This window comes from Mytilus galloprovincialis, chromosome 2, assembly GCF_965363235.1.
Source record: "Mytilus galloprovincialis chromosome 2, xbMytGall1.hap1.1, whole genome shotgun sequence".
Classification (NCBI taxonomy): Eukaryota; Metazoa; Mollusca; class Bivalvia; order Mytilida; family Mytilidae; genus Mytilus; species Mytilus galloprovincialis.
Window position 1 is genome coordinate 91,075,761 of NC_134839.1, and position 21,675 is coordinate 91,097,435.

The following is a 21,675-nucleotide window of genomic DNA, read 5'->3' on the forward strand; positions in this document are numbered from 1 at the left end:
AGAGCTTTCAAAGATCTAGTATAAGTTTAAATTATCACTTTACAAAAGCCTGTATTCTTTTGCCAAATGAATGACAGAAATAAATAATGGAGCCAACGCGTTGAATAACAGTTTGTTTATAGTCAATTTTCTTCTCCTTATGAAAATCATTAGAATTACCCATTTTGTTTCTGTAAAAATATAAAGAGACCGCAAAATATATTATGAACTGTCCTTCACATTAATTCTATCATAACGAAGAGTCAATTAACAGAATATCAAACGATAGTTTGTCTCAGTAAATGCATATAACTGTCCGTTTACCAAATGCTAACACTTTTATGACTCTTCTTAATTTAAACTGTCAGTTTTCATGCTTAAAATGGATTGAGTGATAGTTACGTGCCACATGACAGTACATTTTTAGCTTCAGGTACTCGCCATAAAACTTCTATAATTGACAAGCGATACGGCCCTGACCGTATAAAACAGCCAATAGAAATCAGGTAATCGCACTAGTAATTACAGAAAAGCCTGTACAAACCGACTGTCTTTGGCACTATGATAAAGGACCGTTTTGGCCAGTATGTTGGTTTATTGAATTGTGTTGCACTGCATGTTAAAGTTTTTTCTCCTTGTAAACTGTGCAAAAAAAATAATGAAAAAATCTAACAAATGTTATGTCATGCTTTCAGTAGAAATGTTTGTAGCATGTTTTACATCGGATTCATATTACAAGTGACAACGAAATATCGAAAACTTAAAAAATCATAACTTTAATATTTTCTTCAAATTATTCACACTCCGATGAATGACAGAAAATTGTTCTGTTTAACACGTCCGATATATAACCATATGATCATGATTTTAACAAATGTGTTTTATTGTCGTTAAATATGTCATTTATTATTCGAAATAGTGTGGATCATGTCAATCTAACAAAATAAACCATTGACAAATTTTTCGTTACGATGGATACTATTATATATGTGGTTTTCTTTAATATAATACTTAACATAAGCATACATATATAATAATCAGACATAAATAATAACATTAATTTTGATACATAAACCTTTAAGGTTATATAGTCGGATCATTTAAAAGATTTATACCTGACTTTGAACTAGCTGTCAGTTAACTGCGAGTATTCTCAAATCTGTACGTAGTGTCGTTTTGTTGTTGGGATGTACAAGTACCCGGCCACGTCCACTTGTATCTGTAGTATTTGTATTTTTATCCATCTGATAAGTTAAGCCTTCGTCAACTGATTTGTATAGTTTGTTCTTATAATGTATTGTTCTAGGTTAGTGGAGAGTTGGGATCCCGTTAACATGTTTAACCCCGCCACATTATGTATGTATTTGCCTGTCCCAAGTCAGAAGCCTTGGTGTAATTCAGTGGTTGTCGTTTGTTTATGTGTTACATATTTGTTTTTCGTTCATTTTTTGTAAATAAATTAGGTCGTTAGTTTTCTCATTTGAATTGTTTTACATTGTCATTTCGTGGCCTTTTATAGCTGACTATGCGGTATGGGCTTTGCTCATTGTTGAAGGCCGTATGGTGACCTATAGTTGTTAATTTCTGTGTCATTTGGTCTCTTGTGGAGAGTAGTCTCATTGGCAATCATACCACATCTCCTTTTTTATATTTGATATAGATCAAGATATTAAGAACATCGCATACACATCGTATAATTTTAGTTAGAAAAAAATACTAATCCTCTAAATTGCAGAGAATATGTTTCTGTCGTACGAGAAACAAATACAACTGAACACACAACGGATAACCCTGTTGTCGGCATTGAAGGAATTGAAGTAAAAATCATTGCTTCATAACATAATAACAAACACGACAACGGCTCTGATAGTGATAACAGCAGCAAAACAAATAAGTAGAAGAAATCAATTATGAGAATATACATACTATTGACAATATAGATATACGAGGAGACAGATTATTGTTAAAATTTAATCAAAGCGCTGTAAGCGCTGACGGCAGTTGACCAAAAACCAAGGCAAACGTAATTTTGAAAACTGGTGCTTCAACATTAAACATTCATATATAAAATTTAGAAAGGAAATTAGGAATGTGTCAAAGCGACAACAACAGTACAATGAGTACGTTTATGTTTATCTAATGAATTATTTATTTATTAAGGCAAATAATTTATATGTTATCAAGGTTTCAAAAGCAATGCATACATGTATATCAATGTATATTTTTATGGTGAATCTGCAGTTGTACAAGTTCGCAATGATTGCAGTTGTTCTACTTGGTAGTTGACGTTGGTTTAGTTGACTGCTAGTAGTACAAGTTGACTTAGTACGAACATGTAATAGTATGAATGGACTGTATTACCTGGAAAGAAAACTCAGTTTGTGTTCTATAGTACAAAAGTTATGAGACACGAATCAGACAAATGCTCACTACTACAGGGATCAAATGTGAGGTCTGACGGACCTGCCCATAGTAAATGTAAATGATTTGTTATTTTGTCCCATACATGGATATATATGGTTTAGGGGTGAGGATCTCGACGTTTTTCAAGTTCTCAAACAGGAAGGGGTAGGATGACCATAGGGACTTCCCCTGCATTTCATTTGATTTGTTATATTGTCCCATACATGAATATATATGGTTTAGGGGTGGGGATCTCATCAGTTTTCAAGTTCTCAAACAGGAGGGGATAGGGTGACCCCAGGGCCCCCCATATATTCCATTTAATTAGTTATATTGGCCCATACATGAATATATATTATTTCGGTGTGGGTACAGCCCGTAACAGAGTAGTGATCGAATTCGCGTTTCTTTACCGTCAGAATAAGTTACGTTATCGACAAACTTATTTCAGAAGTGACGTAATTTAATTTTCTTCATCGACAAAATATTTCATGTCCAACGTGTAAGTTTTCATTGTTTAAGTCGAAGTTTTTTTTAACACAGTAAAACATTTTTTATAATCAACCTCTGTCATTGGCATTTTCATTTTAACGGTAAAGGATCAAATACGGGATCTCCGAAATTTCTGTCATTTGTTACGAGGAAATCATTATTCAATCGAACATATGTCTTTGTTCATGACACATATTATGAAATACAAAGGAGTTGAAATGATCAAATACTTTTGAAAGGACGGAAACAAAAATACATAATCTAGATTGTGTGTTCTGTCATAGACAATGGCTTCGTCGTACGAATCGACGAGATCATGTTACATGTAACTGATCTTAGCTGTAGAAACAGTTGGTGCGACCAATCATGTACACGACATATAATACATGTATGGAAATACATGTATATTTATATATTGGGAATTTATTTTTGTTTCCAAACAGAATTATAAGGTTATGTATAAGTGCCTCCGTTCACTGCACAATTGTAAATTGTCTTCCTAAAGACCAGCAAAAATAAATGGCACAAGTTCACGTAGTCATAAAAAAAGTCGTATAATTTACGTTATCGAACAAAAAATTAGAAATACGGAATATTATATGTGAATGGTTAGGAAATCCGTTTCACCTACATGTTTTAAAAGTCAAAGAAAAATGTTTTCCCTGATACAAACGTTTTAAGAACCAGCTTTGTGTAACCTATAGACAAATTCGACTGGATATAAGGAAGTTAATATGTTTACTCTGATTTGAAATTATCTTTTAGAACTTTTTTTAGTAATTGAGAACCTATGTTGTTGATGGGTGATGTGTGAAATGTTGCATGATCCCTCAAAATGACAGCAAGCGCAGTTTTCCGGACGATTTTCATTTGTACACTGCTAAAAACTGTCAGGTCCTGACCATGGTATATTTTGGAGAAAAATTTTTTTACTGATTTTTACTAAAAAAAATATTCTCTGTGTGTGACATTGCAAGAAATAGTTTTGCGCGTTATTTTGTCATATTAAAAAACATTCTCAACAAATTTTCCCGTTTAAACTGTACTAGAAAAAAGTTTGGCATGTGAAACGGACTAAGACATTTTCTAACAGAAGTACAAATACCAGTCCTCCCTTTTGTATATACATATGAGAACACATTTCAAAGTTATTGATTGAATTCAAATCCATCACACATACGGTACACATTGTAGTCCGAAAAAATAGAGGACTTTTAAAATTCATTCCTATCAAACACCTTTTTAATTGTTTACCAGTATATTTCTTTTAGTTTTGGGTAAAATTGTAAAGGAAATAATACTATCAAGACGTCCTTCCATAAATCTTTTTTTTTCTGTTCTGACTTTGAAGAAATGACTACTTTTCGCCCAATCGAAATGGTGCATGGACATATTTTGTTTCATATTATAAGAATTATTTTCAATATTATCGGTATTAAACTTGATTATCGACACATGAAAGTTTGTCAGCATTGTCAATCTTTTTAACGTTAAAATACCAATAGTTCGGTCACTACTCAATTAAGTTTGTCGATAACGTAGCTAATTTTGACGGTAAAGAAACATCAATTCGATCACTTCTCTGTTACGGGCTGTATATCGACCGTTCCCAAGTTCTCAAACAGGAGGGGTGGGGTGTCCACAGGGACTTCCCCTATATTTCATTTGATTTGTTATATTGTCCCATACATGAGTATATATTGTTTAGGGGTGAGGATCTTGACTATTTCCAAGTTCTCAAACAGGATGATGTACAGTGACCCCAGGGACTTTCCCTATATTTCATTTGAATTGTTATATTGTCCAATACGTGCATATATACATGTATGGTTAAGGGGTGGGTATCTCAACAGTTTTCAAATTATCAAACAGGATGGGGTGGATGACCCAAGGGACTCCCTTTATATTTCATCTGATTTGTTATATTGTCCCATACATGAATATATATTGTTTAGGGGTGGGGATCTCAACCATGTTTAAGTTCTAAAACAGGAGGGTGTGGTGACCCCCAGCGACTCTCCCTATTTTGATTTGATTTTTCATATTGTCACAAACATGGATATATATGGTTAAGGGGTGGGGATCTCGTCCGTTTCCAAGTTCTCAAACAGGAGGGGGTTAGTGACTTTAGGGACTCCCCTATATTTTATTTGATTTATTATATTGTCCTATATTTGAATATATGGTTTAGGGGTGGGGATCTCGACCGTTTCCAAGTTATCAAACAGGAGGGGGTCGAGTGGCCCAAAGAACCCCACCCATATATCATATGATTTGCTTACATTCAGGTATTATATAATAAAGTCAGTTGCATTTTTGTGAAAATAAAGTAAGAAACTTCCAGCTCACTTTAATTGACCCTTCAAAATTGAGAAAAAAAAATACCCCTTCAAAGTTGCAGTAATATGTTTAACTTTAAAAGCATCTCACATGCATTATCATCATTTATCACTGATAAATAAAATTATACTGTGACCATGAACATATATATTATTAGATATACTGTTCCCAGCTGTCACATTGTATGGATTTTGACATTAAAATTTGTCAAAAAGTAATTTTGAGTTTCTGTATAAAATATTTTCTTCTTCTTTTTCTTTCTTTTATTTATTTTGGTTTTCAATTCTAGTGTTTATATTCATTTACCATGCTGCTTTGCATAGATGTATTTTATCACCTGCCTGGATTCGCCAAAACCCGGAATTATCCTTATTCGCTTCCGGAATCGGATCCGATATTGTAAAATTTTGTCTTCACGGCAGCCATTGTTATTGTGTTTACAATGTCGTTTTTGTCAATCAGATACGATTTTACTCAAATTTACACATTATTTGTCGGCGATTTTCTGTATAAAGCTAGCGGTTGAAAAAAATGAACATCGCTGTCATGAATAATAATGATGAAAATAAGTTTTTAGATCGTTTATTTGGAGACTTTGGTGAAAAGGTTTGAAAAGTTATTTCTTATTTTCTTTCAAGTGGAAGGTGACTCCGTCGGGCGTAGCAAGAAACCCAGTCGAAATTCCATTTGCAAAAGTGGAAGGTCGTGGACCTCGGACCACCGCTAATTTGCACCCCTGCCTCCAAATTGAAAAGATCGTAATTTCGTCTTCTAATTTGAAATTGCCGCCAACAGCATGAATAGTTGAACTTTTGTTATATAATAGAATACTGACGTAGTTATATTACGTATTGATGACAAAAAATATTCCTAAGACTTTTGCAATTTGGGAAATCTAAACAACTTGTCTTAAGAGATTTTCGGCGATTAAATATTTCATACAATTGTTCTTTGGCATCTTAACCAAAAGCACAGGTCAAAATAAACTACACGGATTCCTAATGAGCACTACTTCCTATGACGTTAAGCACGTTATTGCGTCAATGCCGTGTAATCAACCAGTCCACACTAATTAACAGATTTTCTTTAAAAATTATAACACCTAAATTATATAAATTTTATATCCATAGATGAGACAGGTAAATACTATTCCGAAAAATACTACAAATGGTTTTATCATATTTAACATTAGTCTAAAATAAGGACAACATATTGACAAAACGTCAAAAATATGCGTGTCAGATGTAACAGACTATACGAATTTTAACTTAAGCAGGGATGTTTGTGTTCTTCAAAATTGTGTAATATCTGCAAAAAATCGAATGAATATATATGCTTTATATATAAAGTATTAAAATATTACTGAATATGCGTTCTTGTAACTATCAACGCTATTTTTGGCAAAAACAAATAGTGCTCATTATGGTCAGATTTAGGAAAATGTTAAGTTATCAAAATTTATAGGTTTTTAAATATAAGATTATATGAAATTTCGTTCGTGTAAATTATGTTTATAGAAGTAAATATATAGACCATTTCAAAATCAAATTTTTGCAGCACTCACACCACATGTAAAAATGTAACGGCTTCTGGCAATTGTCTTGCAAGATGTCCAATGTCGGATTTCACCGCTTTTTACGCACAAACTGTCATTTTTGGCGTGATTTATGAAAAATTTAGATTTGTTGAATGCTAAATAGTGCTTTTCCGTAAATGTGCTTAAACTCTACGAAACAGCTACATACTTTTTGATAATTTGCGTAGTCATAACGATTTCGTTTTCAAAGACATGAAATGTCTTGCAAGTTTGTCCACTGGACGATTTTCATACGTTCTCAACGTTGTCGATTCGGGACGCTATTTATGGTGGATCATCTGTATATATTTCCTCAGATAGAATTTTCTAAATAGTAAGATACTATCATAAGACCACAAAGAATAATAAGAATTCCGATCACTGGGGTTGTTTGTTTAGATGAAGTTCTTAAGTTGTGAAAAAGTTGTGTATTACGCGAGGATAAAATCGAATTTTCAAATTTTGGAAGCTTTTAACTGCGATTTTTTTTTATTTCTCTGCAGTTAGATTCATATGTATAGAACTTTAAAGTGAATATAAAATTGGGCCTGAAGATGGCTATATACATTTTTACCTCTCCATATCATACAAAGCTTGTAAACATATGAGATGAATATAATTAACCTTTTATTTTCTGACAATCATTTCATTTTTTAATCTAAATTGTTCCGTGATTAAAGAAAGATAAAGTAAAATGAAATTTATAAGCAAGACCCGTTTAACTTGTAATTCCCGACAAACTTTTTTAATTATAGCAAAATATATATCTTTTTCCTTTTCGGATCTAAATAGGGAAACATAGCATTTTGTTACGTTTTATGTCAATTGGTCTCTGGTAGACAGTTGTCTCATTAGTACTCATCATACCGTATATATATCTTCTCATTTCATATAGACTTATGCATTACCCTAATACGATATATTTTATTGTTTGTTGCTTACGTTACTTTCAGTGGGAAATATTTCATGCATATTCAGTACAACCAAAAATTAAAGAGTATCCATATTGATGTGTAAAACAAAAATTGCAAGCGAAATAAAAACTTATCCCTATTTAAAATCATTAATCGCCGTAAAACGTAAACGTTTGACGTTACCATTTGAGACGCAATATCGTGCGTAACGTCTATGTGTAACTTCAAAACATTTGGATGATTCGACGATCATGTAAGGTTTTTCTGGTCATATTTTTTGTAATCCAGAATAAATAGTATTAAAAAAGTGTTCAATTAGTTATATATAACCAAGGACGTATAACTAACATATACGTCCTTGATATAACACAGTAGCCAGCTAGATAATAACAATGGCAAGTATTTCAGCATTTATTGGGTAGAACACAAATCTAGGGTACTCGCATAATGCAGCTTAACTGCATAAAAATGTGGATTTGAATCCCTCGTTTTGTATTGCTTAATTGCTTTGCATGAAGCATAACATTTGCTTTCAGATGATTGAGGATAATTTGGATCGAGGAACTACCAATTATTTATATAGCGGTAATTGAAGTTAAAGAAAACTGCTAACTTCTTTCTTCTTAGAAGTTCCTGTATGAAGTCTTTTTGTCGACTTGTTCTAATATATTCAATAAGAACAAGTCGACAAAAAGAGGAACACAGTTGGTTTCGATGACAATGTCAAATTTTTGTTGAAAAACACGTCATTTGTAAAAATAAATGTTGTCAATCAAGAAATGAAATATTTTGATAATGTCGGTTTGAGAGTGATTTGCTTTACAAAATACGATGTGTTCTCACTGCGCCGCAAGATACATGTATCTACGTTGGTCATTATTTTTTATGAAACGAAACAGGACCATCTCTTGCGATTTACCTTTTAATTTTGAATGACAAAATATGAGCACAAACCAAGTCCTATCACATCACCAAGTACAGGATATTTACATGTAGAAAGTTTGCTTATTTGAAGTAAGGGAGAATTTGGGGGAGGGTGTATATGTCATAGAGACTGCAAATTAAACCCGGAAAACAGAACGGAACAAGGAACACAAAATATCAAATGTATTAATATAGTCTTCGAAAAAAGGCTAAAGTCAATATCATATATATTAAGCTCCAAGTCGCCTGAGATCGCCAGAGCCTAGCAGATCTGTAAATGAAACAGATCGAAGATCTATCAATCGCACCAAAATATGTATAGGATAAAGACTACGTTATAGACAACAACTAGCGATATAAAGTAATAGATTTCTAACTTGAACTAGTCATAGCATACTTTAAATGTAATATACAGGATTGCTAATGTTCGTGTAAAGAAAACAACCTAGCGAAGTGGAACAGTTGGTGCCTTTTTAAAATAAAATGTAATTTTACCCATACATTAACCAGTGAACACTCGATCCATATTTTTTACTGAAGTATATTTCAAATAATAATAACAATAATGATAATTATAACAATATTAATAATCAATGATAATATTAATAATCACATTTATTAAGATGATAAACGCCTTAAGTCGGCTAATTGTTTTTTAGTAATAGAAAATTTCATTTCAATGATATTTATGAGCAAACCGGAGTCTTCTTTTTTTTATGTCTGTGCGTGTAATTTATATTTTCTGACAACGTATGCCTTATAAGCGATGTAGTATAAATTGCTTTCATTTGTTTTAATTTCTGTTTGTTTCATTATTACTACAACATGTACAAGAATATTGCATCTAATACTTTAGAATTATTGTCAGTTGTAAAACTCAAGCTACGAAATTCAATAATTTCCTTTTTACAGTATATCTGGCAGTTTTAATTCTGAAAAAAAAAATCAAATTTAAGGATTTACGTACATTTCTTTATCTTGGAGGAGCGATAGTCTTATTTCATAAGATTAAACATTTTATTTACGCCTGTTCAGCATTTTAATAAAAGAAGAATTATTGATTACTTTCCGATGTTATCATAGTTGAAATTAAAACACACTTCAAATAGTGTCTTTTAAAAAGGACACTATTATTTTTATTGAATCAGTCTTTATGCTTTGGTTAATTTATCATAATATCCTTAACATTATAATGACCCTTGCGTGATTACACGTTATATCGATTCTGCAGTTCAAAATGTGAAGCGGAATACTTAGTTTAGAGTATTATTTTCATTATGGCATACAATTCTTGTACAGGTCAGAGCTAATCAAATATTTGTTATATATTCGTTTTAAAATGTTACAAACTTTCTTGAAATTTGACTTCAAACAGTAGATTTGAAGCCATATGATATATCAAGCACTAAATACTGCTTGTCAACGAACAAAATGGATTTGTAGCGTTATCGCTTGCTTCGTTAACGAACATAATGTAAAACATATGTCAAGAAAATTGTGTTAAATTACAAACTCCTTGCAACAATCTTGACACTTAATGTGCTCATCTAAAAACGTTAAACAGAAATAAGATTCGCAGTAAATCATCTTTATTCTCAATACACAGAAAGAATAAAAAGATTTGAGGGAAATTAGATTTGACACAAGGTATATGTCAGGCATCTGTTAACAAAAAAAAAATAATGTATGAAGATTTGAAATGCGATTAAAGGTTACATGATACGCTATACATCAACTAGCGAGAGTGTATAAAAGAAGTCGAAAACGAACAGGTGATTCAATGGACTTTTAACAGCTCGTATTCTTGTTACAACCATATAATACGCGAATTATAAATTTGACAACTTCTTTTTATCTGTGCTTGTGAATTACTGTCAATCTTATTTTCATGGTATAATTGATATCTATTTTCCGATGTATAAATCTGACCAGATTGTCACTATAAAAGCCTTGGGCATTCCTTGATAGTTACTGGTCCGGAACGGAAAGTACCAACGATCAGCTGTTTTCACAGCAGACGAAAAATGCAACAAATATCAACATTTTTCTTCAATTATTTAATTTTTTCCGTTCTGTTTAAATATTTGGACGGCAATCCTGCTCGAGTGGATTTAAGAGACCATGATTTAAGTCATATATCTAGCGAGCAGCTGAGGCGAGTCGTAACACAGGATGAAAATCGAGGATTGCGATCAGAAACGGACGAAGAAACATTACTAGAACATCTATATAACCAAACTCAATATAGAGATCAAAATAGATCAAAATGTACTTCTTGTACCATCAGAGAAGACCAGAAGAGAAACAGAATTGAATCAATCAAAAATCGAATTTCGCATGCATTAAGATTAGATGTTCTTGGGAAGCCAAATATGACAAATAACAAACTACCAAAAATACCACAATTTCAGAAATTAAAGCAAAAATACGAAATAAGAGAAGCTTTAGATATGCAGAATGACGAAGTTCGTAACTCTCAGGAGGATTATGTTGAGGAATTCGGACAATCTCAAAGGACTTATACATTTGCTCAACTTCGTAAGTATAATTCGTTATTTCATATTTATAAATAATGTAGTCTATAAAATCAATGCAAGAAGTGTTTTAATTCTTACGGTTATAATCTTTTTCATTCGATAGTTGTTATATATAAGATAAAAAAAAATGTGTATATGTCAGTAAAATGTATTCTTGTACTTATGTTCTTGACAGAAATAACAAAAACTAAATATTTATTTCCATACGAAAAGTTCAGATATCAAGCATATCAAAAACCTAAATTAAACATTTTGTATAATTCGGTATAATTTATTGATCTGAAAAAAGAACGTTCGATGGTGTAAAATTGAAATTGTTTAAAATTTTACAAATTATCTGTTTGTTTCTATAGTGCATCTGATGATTATATAATGAAACTATTAGAAAAACGTTCGTTGAACTCAACAGGGCAATAATACAATTAACTTACATTGTATCATTGAATTTTGGACCTTGAAGGAAACAGATGTTTCCGTAGAATTATTTTTACTTTACATAACTGTTTCCGTTCTCAAAACAACCTAAGAGTACTCATTAATGAAGTTCTACAGTTTATAGATAGTATGTCAAGGATGTTTCTTTCCATTCTCCTCTTTCTTATGCATATATACCATTCATTTTCTTTTTACAATAATGTACGTATTCTAAATAATTTTAAAGGAAACATCAAAATGATTTATTCCATTAATATGTCCCACATGGCATAAGATAGTAATCATTTCATAACACTTATCATAAACCTCATACTATATTTATATAGATAAATTAAGATACAGCTTGCAACACAAATTTCCATTTTTTAAATTATACTTATTTTAATAATAAAAAAAATAGTGCTTTTGACTGACCAGTGACAAATACATCATGCTCATTCAAGAAAATATAACCACAGTGCATTGTAGACCGTGGTTAATATGTAAATTTGAATTGTTACATACTAACATTATATGACAGAAGTTAGATGATGTAGTAGAAATGAGATAATTTGGGATGATTTTAGATAATATTGGAGAATTGATACAAATGAAAAAAAATAGTGTCGTTTTGTTTCTTTATTGGTATTGCATAAATCTCAAACCCTGAAGCATATTATGTACATATCACGCAAGAATATGTTTATTTGTGTGATATAATCATTTATCACGTCAATGTTGTCGTAGCTTGTCCTTAACATGTATTTAAGTTGTCGTGGCCTCGTCAATTACCTTAATACTGTCAAGCTAAGGACAAATCTATTGCAAGAAAATGTTCAATTATATTGATATTAAAAACATGTATTCTACGTTAAAAAAAATGTATCTATAGCTGTCCAGACTAATTAATCAGATATTTCATTTTACCTCATTTTCTTTCCAGCTCCAACGGAACTAAACATTGAACAACCAAATTCTATATACTTCACTTTACCAGATCTAGTGGACAAGGTTTTGGAGAAGGCTTTTCTGTGGGTTTATATTGATCCATCTCAAAATGTTACACAAATTTATATATATTCACTCGTTAAAAGTTCAAAAAACAGTGACTTTATTGAAAAGCAATTCTTAAGTCGTAAAAAAAGATCATCCCGTGGATGGCAACATTTTAATATTTTGAACGAAGTAGAAAAATGGATAGAAGATCCATCGAGGAATAAAGGTCTTGTCGTTGAAGCACTGGACGATAACGGAAGAAATTCGATAATATTGCCCACTGCAAATGATGATGGATATGTAAGTATTATTCACATAAAAATGTTACGTTTTGTTAGGGGTCGTGGTAAGTTATGATTTCTCAAAAATATTTTTTTTGTACTGGTCAGACCTTTCGCTTGTTGTGGCATACTTAGTTACTTATCAAACAATTCGGTATTCATTGGCTTGCTTGTGTTGATAACATTTTTGAAAATAGACCTCAACTAACAGCAACAGTACAGAATGTATCCATTAGTTTTTTTTTTAAATTGACTGATAAAAGATTCAAGATTGATTATTTTATTTGTCTCACCACTTGCAACACATAAACATACAGTAAATACAAAGTCTATACACAATAAAAACATACAGTACACAAAGATAAAATACATGTGCCAGTCTATCAAGAATAATGAGAGACTGTGTACAATACATTTCACATATAATTTCCGTATTACATAACATTCAAATTAACTCAAATCTAAGAATATAAAAAAGAATTACGTCTACCTTATATATCAAAGCATGTATTGGTAACCATATGATAACACTCTTTATTTTAAAATAAATTATAAAAATCTGCATTACATATCAATACTTCGCTAATTTTGTTGTCAGTTTTTAAACTTTTTAATCGTAATCAAGTAAGTAAGAAGTAACTCGAAAATTTGTCAAACGTCTGACCAAAAGTTTTGTCGAATTAGGGAAATGCTAGATACTTTACAAAAAGGTTTTTTGGATAAGTATTGTCACCTTAATTTTTTTTGAATTAAAACTGCATGGTTTATTCGTAGCTACCTGAAAATCCTCTTTTTAAGACAACCTTTTTACGGAGAATGTAATAATTACTTTTAAAAAAATAGTGTAACTGTAATGTTTTTCATAATGAGAAATAAAGGATTTAAGGTGATACATTGCCGGTGTTTGTATCTTATTCGGGAAAAAAAAATAAAAAATGTGTGCATGTTTAAGTTCGGTTGATGCTATACGTGATTTTCTCAAATTACATTTGGATAATTTACATTTTTTTCCCGTTTCCTAATGGAATTTGAAAACCATCAAGTGTATATTTTCTATAGTTTAACCCTGAATTCTGTCTTTTTCTACCCAATCAACAGAAAAATTAGAATATTATTGTACTTAAGTATATTTTTTATAGAATGATGAATAATAGGACAAAACTGATGTCCGTAGCATATTTATATCTCCATATCAATAAATTAAGAAATTATAAAAATCTTGAGGTTTCAACTTCCACTGGCAGGATTGGCCTTATATTTATTTGGTTATTCTTTTCATGTTCTCTTAGTAATATAGCTGCCAACGTTTCAACGTATAATTGTTAAATCTAATGTTTTCAAATGTCAAATGTTTGAGTTTTCCTGAGAAAGTTAAATAATTTGAAAATAAAGCGGTTCGAAAACACACGAAATTTGTTTAAATGTTTTTTTTTGTTTTGCTGTAAGACGTTTTATAAAGCAAAAAAAAAAAAAAAAAAAAAAAAAAAAAAAAAAAAAAAAAAAAGAAAAAAATAGAAACGAAATTATATTTAAAATATTCATGTTACGTTTCGTAAAAAGGCGACAAGTTTCTTGAACCGTTACATAATCACAAAATCAAAATAAGAAAATGACAAAAGAGAGAAAAGAGATTGAAAATAAAAAAGCAACAACTTCATAAACTAGAAACACAACTCCATATGCAGTTGTGTATATAAACCTGGCTAAGATGGACAGTAACCACTGTCACTTCTTAGTTTAGAAACAGAATCTATTTAGTATAACTGGACTCGGCTTTTTCAATCAAAATAAATAAGGATACATTACATAACATGTTGTTCAATAAATCATATGAGAAAAATATGATAAACGATTTTCAGTTCTCCAAGCAAACTATAATGGAGCGTAGTTAAATAGAAGTTATTGTTTCAAAGTAGAAAACACTTTTTTTTTTTTAGAAATCTCTTTGTTGCATAATGCCGACCAGGTTAAATTTCCTATGTGTGATTCGACAAAAGGACATTCTCATCTTCCCTAACATAAACGGTATTTCTGTAAAGCTTAAAATAAAATCTCTTAGTCAAAGTATACGCAAGCCCTGGTGATACATCAGTGGTATAACAAGTAAACTACTTTTCGATGTGAAATAACACAGAAACCTAGGGATACCATACTTTCGTTCCTGGAGATATAATAATAAGACAGCAACTATTTCATTGAAAAACTTCTGACTTAGAATGGGTCAGAAATAAAAGTAGGCCCAGGGTCTGCCTTGTTGGTCTAATTCAGTTGCATTGCTAATACAGATTACAGAAAGAAAGCTATAGTATAACGTCAAAATTTAGAAGAAAATTAATCTAAACAAAGTTACCTATATTTGTGTGTCGTTTATTCAACTGCAGGATGAAATTATTCATGATGATTATGTATAATTTGCAATCCTCACATATAACTTTGCATGCCGTCATCTTACGTAAAAAGCTTTCCAACAAATTCGAATATGAGATATTTGACGCACGAAATGTATAAACTGTTATTTTCATTTAGTTGCATTTTCTTTATCAAGACAATGAACAGGGGACAAATCTGAAATTAAGCCATGTAATATATATCTTTTACGGTTATTTGTTCCTCCTGCAGATGTCAGTATAATTGTAATCTCCTAGTTATAGCAGTAAAATTATTAAAGGGGCAAAATTGAAGAAAAAAAAAAAAGAAAAAACATAATTAGGAAGGGACATGTAGCAAGTCTAGGTTATTTGTTAAACATAATTATGTACTTCAATATACTATCAAACTAACAGGTGCTATGACAGTTCGTTATTTGTTAAATGTTTATTTAAGTGTAAGATTATCTTTCTTTTCTACAAACAGATGTTCAAGAATCGGGTTAATTAAATAAACGATATAAGTACTGATGATAAGAGTATATCAGCACTTTTTTAGATTCTTGAAATAGAAAAATAAATCATCTGTATCGTCTTATCAAAACTACAAGGATATTTTCAAGGCGTAGTAAAAAAAAAAACATATGTCCAAAGGCCTTTCATAAATATTTTAAAGATTTCAGAGTTGGATTTATGACGATTCACTTAAATCTTGTCAGTGTTATTTTCCCCCATAACAATTGCCAATGTGTTATAGTATAAATGAAATCATTAACAAAGAAAATATAAATACATGAGCCAAGGCTCTGTGTTGAAGACCGGACCTTGACTTATAATGGTTTACTTTTATGAATTGTGACTTGGATGGAGAGTTATCTCATTGACACTCATACAAAATCTCCCTATATCTATGTTATAAAATATACATCGTACTAAAACATTCAGGTCGTCGTTGAAAAAACTTATAAGCTGCATCGAGTTTTAAAACCATTAGGTCGTCGTTGATAAAATTTACAAGCTACATCGAGTTTTAAAACCTGCAGGTCATCGTTGAAAATATGTATAAGCTACATCGAGTTTTAAAACCATTAGGTCGTCGTTAAAAATATATATAAGCTACAGTACACATTCACAAAAGAGGAAAGATGATTGCGGGATAGGATTAAAACTATAAACAATTATCAAATGTATATAAATTACTAAAACATGAAACCGAAGACATGAACAATTTCATATAAGTTTCTGCTGAAACATATCTAAGTCATCATTGAAAACGAGAATCTCAATTTCTGTAAGATGAGAAGTTTTTGGAAAAGCTTTAATTATGAAATAGTTGTGGAAATACCAGATGTATTAGGAATGTTTTAGCTTCAATAATCTCTAACGCAAATGCCAATATGTAATGCAAAACTATACAATAAAGATAATGTTTTGTCAATTAACGCACGAGAGGGAAAATCGAACACCAAAGAGTAATTAAATTGAAAACCATTAAGTGAAAAGCTTTATATCAAAATGCATTAAGTTGATTTTAAATAATCATGCAAAGGTTGACATCAGTTTTGACAATAACATTACCACACGCAAGGGTTTTAATTACAAAAGTCCAACATTGTGGGATCAATGCCCGGTGTCTCTTCTGCTTTGTGATAAATTGGGCAAGCATTCTGAAAATTAAAGTACTATTAAGAAGATCAAGTTAACAATCGCCGTCCATTTGTTATGGTTATGATAAGTGTATTTCCAAAGTAAGGATCTTTGTATCAATTGACGGTGTTTGCTGTCTTTTGATGTTTGACTGAAAACATCGTTTTCTAAAAGTTGCAGAATGAATAAAATCTGTTAAAAAGGCAGCACAAACCTCTTTATAACAATATCACATGACTATTTGATTTATGAAATAAAATAATGAATACCAATTACTTCAAGGTATCGTAATAACAAATGATTCAAGATCCTCATTGTCAGCTTGAACCTCTAATAAATGCTCATTTTTACAAAACATCATGTTTAGTAAATATACATGTTTGTGTGTGCCACTTGCCATGTTTTTTTTCGCTGTATAACGCGGATTGTATAGTAGAGTTAGGGAGCGGTTGCTATGTTTTGCAGATTTTTTTTTATTATTATTAAAAGCTTAACAACATCCAAACAGTTGAAAAACATATAATTTCTCTTCCAGGAACCTGTATTGGATACAAGAACATCGCTTCACCAACAGCACAGTCGTAGAAAACGGTCAATATATCTCAACTGTGACGAAGAACACGCGACAGAGTCTTGTTGTAGATATCCATTAACTGTTGACTTTGTGGAGTTTGGATGGGACTTCATAATAGCTCCGTTAACATATTCTGCATATTACTGTGCAGGAGAATGTAGGAATCAACACATGGATTCTGGTCCTCATGGATATTTACGACAACAAGTGGATGCGATACCCCCTGAACATGGACCTTGTTGTAGCCCAACTAGAATGGGACAACTATCAATGCTTTACTTTGATCATTCAATGAACATTCAATTCACAACCTTGCCGAGAATGAAAGTTGAGAGATGTGGATGTACTTAGTCTCAATGCAAACTTCCGAAAGATGTCTTTCATGTTGGTTGTCATTCGTGAACAGTGTAAATGAGCTGGAAGGCCCGTTTGTGTATGGCTGTTTAGAGTTGTTGTTATTAAGAAATCCTATCATTGATCTCGTGTTTATCTGATACAGTCGATCATTTGTAACTGTTAATATTGCTGTATATATGTATATATGTATTAGATACATGTAAATAGCTAGCCCGATTGGGTGTATGTAATATACATCAAGATATTCACAAAAAAATTAGGACTAAGATTTATCGTAAGTCATGAACAATTCAGTATACTTACGATCAATCTTAGTCGTAAGTTTTTTGGGAAACTATTTCCAAAAGGATTTATTTTAATAACTTAGGATGAGAAACTTTCAGTAATTTGGTCTAATTCTATGGTAAAGCATGATAAAGGAGGGAAATCCAATCACATGTAATAACACATTGGATTTAATATCAGAAAAGTAGAAAGTAGATCTGAAACGTTATATCACCTCTTATTCTATTCAGTAACTTAAGTTTACGCGATAATATAAGAAGAAAATCTAATATGAATTTGCCAATTAATTCGGAATAGTTGTCGTGCAAGTGCACTGATTTGCGGTCTTAAAAATTTAAATACACTAAAATCCTTTAAAATAGAGCTGGAACCTGGAACAACTAGTCTCTCGTTTAAGTTGAACATATTGTTCGCGTACTTGTATTACTGCTTTAGTTTTGTTAGACCTAATTCGTGCCGAATGATAACAAAAGTTTATTTTTTAAGTGTATATTGATATTATTTTTTAAACTTCGAAAATTATATGCTTTCCGGTACAATTTTCCTTTTATCAAATACACATACATCTGCAATCTTTAACAATAACATTATAAGTATAAACTTAAAATGTCAATAATCTTCGTAATAATTAATAATAATACAATTTATGTAAATTTTTTGTAAGTAAACTATAATCATTACAAAGAATTGAACAATTGACATATTACTGACGTTTACTCCATGTGTAGTTAGAGTTGTCAGTAAATATTAAGCAATATTACAGAATATCTTTTACATGTTATATTTTGTTCTTGAAGATATCAGAAACATTTGATCGACTGTATATTTACAGTATTTGTTGTTTGTTCATTGGTGTTCATTGTTGTAACATGGCAATATGGTGCTTTACAGATTCTTTATATTTTAAGCTATTTTAAATGACGGCCGCTAAAGCGGTAAATTGTAATTTAAAGTAGTCTGGTTCGCTTCAAAAGCATGAACAATACATATTGTATCATTATTTTTATAATGTATAGAGTACACATCGTAAAACAAATTGTACTTCCTATCAGTGCTTTTGCTTAGTTGATGTTGTGAAATTGGAAATACATCAGTATTTGGTGCACAATTAGTGCTGTAAAATTAATGCTTCGTAGTATAAGTGAGAAATAGACCCAAGGAAAATCGGGTACAATATCTTTTTAAAAATCATTTGTTTTTTTTCTATTTGATTAGTGTGTATTTGGAATTTGCCAAGATGCCCTTGTCTATCTTTCAAAACTAAGCATAAACAATAATTTTTGACAATTGAAATATGTCAAGCTAAAAAAAATAATTCAAACATATTTTTCCATTTAATGGAAGAAATCGGCAAATTTTGTGATATGAATATTTGCGTGTATTAGCAATGGTGGGTAAACCCACAATTTGCAACCAAGTTGCATGTGATTGACTAAATAGGGCATATTTAAGTGATTAAGATAACAACATGGGATCTGCGGTGTCTCAAAATACTAGAATTATATAATTGTATGTGGTTGAAACAAATTATGAAGACTAAATAATGTTGTATTTTATGATATTGACATATTTGAAATATAGATATGAAGATATTTCTTATGACAGCAAACAGTAATTTTTATCTTCAAACTATAATCTGTCTGTTGGTCTTTTTTCTCTACAAATATTATGTTCCAGACAATATATATACAGTGAGGTCCACATTCTAATGCATTCCATTTTTAATGTGCATTAAAGATATTAGCGTGAGGAAAACTTGTAGCTTGAATGACTGTAAAGAATATGGTTATATAAATGCTGCAGTGATTGTTTGTGAAGTTGTTAAATGTTATGCTTACTTGTCTTTAAAAATGGGTATTTAGAGGGACAACACTTTATATTACTTTTGTTATTAGTAAGGTATATTTATTTTTGGAAACTGCATCTAACAATATGACCACAGTTTGCCTTTGAAAAAAATGATGTTAACAACGTTTCGAACTGTGATAATACAAATAAAAAATTTTATCTTATATTTTCTTGCTTTATTAATACAACACATGACGCCAAGGATTCTTGAGATGTTATAATTTATATAGACAAAAAAAGAAATACAATCTAATTAAAAACCGATCTCTCATCGCTCCTGTTTCTGATATGTCGCGTGGGAGATCCAACGAAACCGGCTTTGAGGTCACATGTGAGTGAACTAAAAGTTATGAATTTATAAAGATATGCAAATGAGTTGACGACCTATTAATAAGCCAATCAAAAAAGTTTATGAATTATTTTGACTGACGATTTCGTCGTAAATAAAATGAGTTACATCCCTTTGCCTTACGTTAAACTTCCAAGATCGTGGAAGACTCAATTTCATTGGTCGAAAAAGACACACCTACGAGGTCACTCACATGTGACCTCAAAGCGGGTTTCGTTAGATCTCCCACGCGACATATCAGAAACAGGAGCGATGAGAGATCGGTTTTTAATTAGATTGAAAGAAATATAGCTTCTCGGTCACGCGAAAGAATTTTTAAAGGACAAGTCCTTGGTTATATTAAACTGCCGAACAAATATATGTATATCTTGTTCCACATGCGACACCCGAATGTTGCCCTGTATTCGAAGAAAGTATGTTGAAATGAGTCAGATTAGGTCTGAAAACGGGACACGTTAGAAATATATTACTAGATTATGTGAGACCCCTTTATATAACTATATGGTCAAACAATTCGTTTCTACGATGGCAAACATCCTGTGATACTGGGACACTATGTCAGCGAATTCTCTTTATTTCACTAGGTCTTTAGGATTAAATTAACTGTGAACGTACATTTCTTATGCACACCCAGACGATAACTCCTGCAATCTACTACACTTTATACTTCTCGATAAAGGGAAAACTCACGATGGGAAATTAAAATTATAACGTGTTTTGTTCATTTTGTGCACAACGGTTCTTTATTGTTTCTTAAATGGTATATATATGCCAAGATATGGAAATTGATTTCTTAGTCAACAAAATAATTATAAAAAAGAAGATGTGGTATGATTGCCAATGAGAAAACTCTCCACAAGAGACCAAAATGACACAGAAAAGGTACAGTAAAGCAAAATAGAAAATTGATAATGATAATGGAATATGTAAACAGCTCTCTCACAAGCAAAACGCCCCTAATTGTAAAAATATAAGGGCATAAAGTATGTTTTCAGTAACGGCGTGTATACGTTAATTTGTATTTGTGTATATTAATTGTTGTTTTACCCGTAATGATTTTTGTTTAATACCGATGATAAAGATTTTATTTTTTTCCTATTGATTAGTTGTATGGTGTCTTCTACTCTGTATTCTGTTAATTCCACTATTTCGGATAGAAAATACAAAAAAAAACCTTGTTCACCTAACTTATTAACTTGCTAATTTGTCTGTTGAAAGTTATGAATCTCGTATGTGATTGATTAGTTGTCCTTCAAATAGTATGGTGTAGTGAGATTGTTGTCTCATTGACCCATTTCCAATTTCTCGTTCTATTTTTTGTTCCTGTCACTTGGTTTTAAGCTCACCAGAAAACTCTATGCTTTACAGTAGCATCAGTCGTATGTTCGCTTTT

At 31.2% G+C, this 21,675-nt stretch overlaps 1 protein-coding gene across 1 annotated transcript; it reads left to right on the plus strand.

Annotated features, from left to right (window-relative positions):
- Positions 1-9,848: 9,848 nt before the first annotated feature.
- Positions 9,849-20,097, plus strand: LOC143064847 (growth/differentiation factor 8-like). The gene is made up of 3 exons (XM_076237983.1): positions 9,849-11,166; positions 12,523-12,875; positions 17,405-20,097. The coding sequence occupies exons 1-3, from the start codon at positions 10,653-10,655 to the stop codon at positions 17,792-17,794; spliced, it is 1,257 nt and encodes a 418-aa protein (XP_076094098.1). The 5' UTR covers positions 9,849-10,652; the 3' UTR covers positions 17,795-20,097.
- The last annotated feature ends 1,578 nt before the right edge of the window (positions 20,098-21,675 follow it).

What these genes read in the sequence shown, in the direction of transcription:
- LOC143064847 (XM_076237983.1), top strand. Translation starts at nt 10,653, where the DNA reads ATGCAACAAATATCAACATTTTTCTTCAATTATTTAATTTTTTCCGTT. An exon ending in TTATACATTTGCTCAACTTC is followed by an intron (nt 11,167 to 12,522) that starts GTAAGTATAATT and finishes TTTTCTTTCCAG; the next exon opens with CTCCAACGGAACTAAACATT. An exon ending in CTGCAAATGATGATGGATAT is followed by an intron (nt 12,876 to 17,404) that starts GTAAGTATTATT and finishes TTTCTCTTCCAG; the next exon opens with GAACCTGTATTGGATACAAG.